The sequence below is a fragment of the Maniola jurtina genome, chromosome 28 (assembly GCF_905333055.1).
Source record: "Maniola jurtina chromosome 28, ilManJurt1.1, whole genome shotgun sequence".
Lineage (NCBI taxonomy): Eukaryota > Metazoa > Arthropoda > Insecta > Lepidoptera > Nymphalidae > Maniola > Maniola jurtina.
This window is the reverse complement of record NC_060056.1, coordinates 2,738,407-2,742,500: the sequence shown is the minus strand read 5'-3', so window position 1 is coordinate 2,742,500 and position 4,094 is coordinate 2,738,407. Positions and strand designations below refer to the sequence as shown.

Here is a 4,094-nt window from a genome sequence, read left to right as displayed (position 1 = left end):
AAGATAGCTATACCAAGTGGGGTATCATATGAAAGGGCTTGACATGTACATTCTAAAACAGATTTCTATTTATTTTTATCCCCCGACCCAAAAAGAGGGGTGTTATAAGTTTGACGTGTGTATCTGTGTGTCTGTGTATCTGTGTATCTGTCTGTGGCATCGTAGCGCCTAAACGAATGAACCGATTTTAATTTAGTTTTTTTGTTTGAAAGGTGGCTTGATCGAGAGTGTTCTTAGCTATAATCCAAAAAAATTGGTTCAGCCGTTTAAGAGTTATCAGCTCTTTTCTAGTTTTCTTGTAGAAAAGAAGGTTAGATAACCGTTAGGTTCATTATATTATGTCAATTGATAAATGTCAAGCTGTCAAGATGGACGTTGCCTAAATACATAATTATTTATTTGAAAATATTGAAAATGATGTTTTGGAAAACTCAGATACTTTAGATCGTAGGCGCGGAATCCAAGAAAATCAGTTCAGCCGTTTGAAAGTTATCAGGTATTTTCGGTCTTTTCTAGTTACTGTAACCTTCACTTGTCGGGGGTGTTATAAATTTTTAATTTACACTTGTTATGCATTATAGTTTTGATTTATCGTGCAAAATGTCGGAAAAAAATCCTAAGTACGGAACCCTCGGTGCGCGAGTCTAACTCGCACTTGGCTGGTTTTTTGAGTTTCTTGTAAGTGTAATAAAGTATAATTAGTAATTACTTATCTATCTATCTGTCATTGTTTTATTTCAGGCCCTAGCAAGCCCACAATGTGTCGCCCGACACATGAAACTGTTTCACGGTGGATACAAATGCCCCAAAAATAAACTATGTGTTACCTGCGGGAAAGCCTTTGCGGTAAGATTATGCTTTTTTACTATTATTTATTTATTTATTAAAAAAAGAATATTAGCCATGCTAATCATGACTAATACTCACTCCCCTTTCCCCCCCAATTAAGCGTAAAGCTTGTGCCAGGAGTGGGTGCGACAATAGTGTAAGGCATGGGGTTTGAACCGCAGACCTTTCGGAATTCAGCCCGCTTCTCAACCGTTGAGCTATCGAGGCTCTAATGTTATGTTTATGAACTCAGAATTTTCTCCTCTTTCATTTCACATCATGCTTGTTTGGGTGTAATATCTGCCATCCATACTTAATATTATAAATGCGAAAGTGTGTCTGTCTGTCTGTCTGCTACGTTTTCACAGCCCAACCGCTGAACCGATTTTAATGAAATTTGGTACAGACTTAGGATACATCCCGGGAAAGGACATAGGTTACTTTTTATCCCGGAAAATCAAAGAGTTCCTAGGGGATTAAAAAAAATCGAAATCCACGCGGGCGAAGCCGTGGGAATCCCCTAGTATTGATTATATTCGTATATAAATGTAGCCTGTATCACCTGGACCATAATAACGAAGCGATTGAGACTTCATTCATCAAAATCGGCTCAGTAATTTAGGTGCTACGGTGGAACACAAAGATACAAACATACTTATCTACATACATACATACATACATGAAGCTGTGATAGCCTAGTGGTTAGAACGTCCGGCTCCTAATCGGAGGTTGGGAGTTCGATCCCGGGCACGCACCACTAAATTGTCAGTTATGTGCGTTTTAAGCAATTAAATATCACTTGCTTTAACGGTGAAGGAAAACATCGTGAGTAAACCTGCATGCCTGAGAGTTCTCCATGTTCTCAAAGGTGTGTGAAGTCTGCCAATCCGCATTGGGCCAGCGTGGCAGACTATGGCCTACACCCTTCTCATTCTGAGAAGAGACCCGTACTTAGTAGTGGGCCGACAACGGGCTGATCATGTCATACATACATAGACTGCTAAAATCATAACTCTTCTTTTTGGTGTTGCTGTAGTTGGGTAAAAATCATAAACTTTCTTATCTTTATACGTTCTGTATTCACACACACTCACTCATTGTTCAATGAGTGTTCAACGCAAAAATGTGTTAGTATTCACTCTTAAAACCGATTTTTTTCTCTATCCATATCCATACTTCCATACTATAATCCATACTAATATAAATGCGAAAGTGTGTCTGTCTGTCTATCTATCTGTCTGTCTGTCTGTCCATCTGTCTGCTACCTTATCACGGCCCAACAGTTTAACCGATTTTGACGAAATTTGGTACAGAGTTAGCTTATATCCCGGGAATGGACATAGGCTACTCAAATTCAAAGTTCAAAATTAGTTTTATTCAATTAAACTTTTACAAGTGCTTTTGAATCGTCAAAATAATCTACCACTGGTACTTTTTATCCTCTAGTTTTCTATATCTTTCTCTATACCTCTCTATTTCTCTATTTTAGTCCAAAAAAGAGCTCCGCGAGCACGAACTAGTTCACACCGGCGAACGTCCGCTCAAATGCGACGTGTGTGGAGACACCTTTAGACAGAGCGGCGCGCTCTACACGCACAAGCGCAGAGTGCACAAGGTGCCGCTGAAGCCGTCCGTCGAACTCGTCACCGAAACGGACGAAGCCGTCGAGAAACTGTTGCGGGGCTGCGAACTGAGCGAAACTGAACTGGTCATTAGTAGAGTCGTCAATGCGAAGACGCACTGACGTTTGCTGTACTGTCCTGCCGCGCGTTGGTTCGCCAGTCAGCCGTCCGTCCAACTCGTCACCGAAACGGACGAAGCCGTCGAGAAGCTGTTGCGGGGCTGCGAGCTGAGCGAAACTGAACTGGTCATTAGTAGAGTCGTCAATGCGAAGACGCACTGACGTTTGCTGTACTGTCCTGCCGCGCGTTGGTTCGCCAGTCAGCCGTCCGTCCAACTCGTCACCGAAACGGACGAAGCCGTCGAGAAGCTGTTGCGGGGCTGCGAGCTGAGCGAAACTGAACTGGTCATTAGTAGAGTCGTCAATGCGAAGACGCACTGACGTTTGCTGTACTGTCCTGCCGCGCGTTGGTTCGCCAGTCAGCCGTCCGTCCAACTCGTCACCGAAACGGACGAAGCCGTCGAGAAGCTGTTGCGGGGCTGCGAGCTGAGCGAAACTGAACTGGTCATTAGTAGAGTCGTCAATGCGAAGACGCACTGACGTTTGCTGTACTGTCCTGCCGCGCGTTGGTTCGCCAGTCAGCCGTCCGTCCAACTCGTCACCGAAACGGACGAAGCCGTCGAGAAGCTGTTGCGGGGCTGCGAGCTGAGCGAAACTGAACTGGTCATTAGTAGAGTCGTCAATGCGAAGACGCACTGACGTTTGCTGTACTGTCCTGCCGCGCGTTGGTTCGCCAGTCAGCCGTCCGTCCAACTCGTCACCGAAACGGACGAAGCCGTCGAGAAGCTGTTGCGGGGCTGCGAGCTGAGCGAAACTGAACTGGTCATTAGTAGAGTCGTCAATGCGAAGACGCACTGACGTTTGCTGTACTGTCCTGCCGCGCGTTGGTTCGCCAGTCAGCCGTCCGTCCAACTCGTCACCGAAACGGACGAAGCCGTCGAGAAGCTGTTGCGGGGCTGCGAGCTGAGCGAAACTGAACTGGTCATTAGTAGAGTCGTCAATGCGAAGACGCACTGACGTTTGCTGTACTGTCCTGCCGCGCGTTGGTTCGCCAGTCAGCCGTCCGTCCAACTCGTCACCGAAACGGACAAAGCCGTCGAGAAGCTGTTGCGGGGCTGCGAGTTGAGCGAAACTGAACTGGTCCTTAGTAGAGTCGTCAACGCGAAGACACACTGACGTTTGCTGTACTGTCCTGCCGCGTGTTGGTTCGCCAGTCACGGAGCTGCGAACTGAGCGAAACTGATCTGGTTATTAAAAGAGTAGTATATGCGAAAATACACTGACGTTTGTTGTTTTATTATATAGTGTCCTGCCGCGCATTGGTTCGTCCGTCTCGGTCGAAACGTTTGGTGTTTTGTTATACGACTGTTCTGCCGCGCGTTGGTTTGCCAGTCAGCCCTCCGTCGAACTCGTCACCAAAACGGACGAAGCCGTCGAGAAACTGTTGCGCAGCGAACTGACCGAAAATGAAGTCTTGGCGAAAATACTTAGACGTTTGATGTTTTCTTATACGACTGTCCTGCCGCACGTTGTTTCGCCAGTCATGGAGCTGCGAACTGAGTGAAACTGAACTGGTTATAAATAT

At 45.8% G+C, this 4,094-nt stretch overlaps 1 protein-coding gene across 1 annotated transcript in view; it reads left to right on the top strand.

The window, feature by feature from the left end:
• LOC123879749 (zinc finger protein 69-like) overlaps positions 1–2,721 on the top strand; it is a 10,640-nt gene extending 7,919 nt beyond the window's left edge. The window contains exons 9-10 of the mRNA XM_045927660.1: positions 742–846; positions 2,318–2,721. Coding sequence (XP_045783616.1) covers positions 742–846; positions 2,318–2,572 — 360 coding nt within the window. The 3' untranslated portion in view covers positions 2,573–2,721. The remainder of the gene's footprint in view (positions 1–741; positions 847–2,317) is intronic.
• The last annotated feature ends 1,373 nt before the right edge of the window (positions 2,722–4,094 follow it).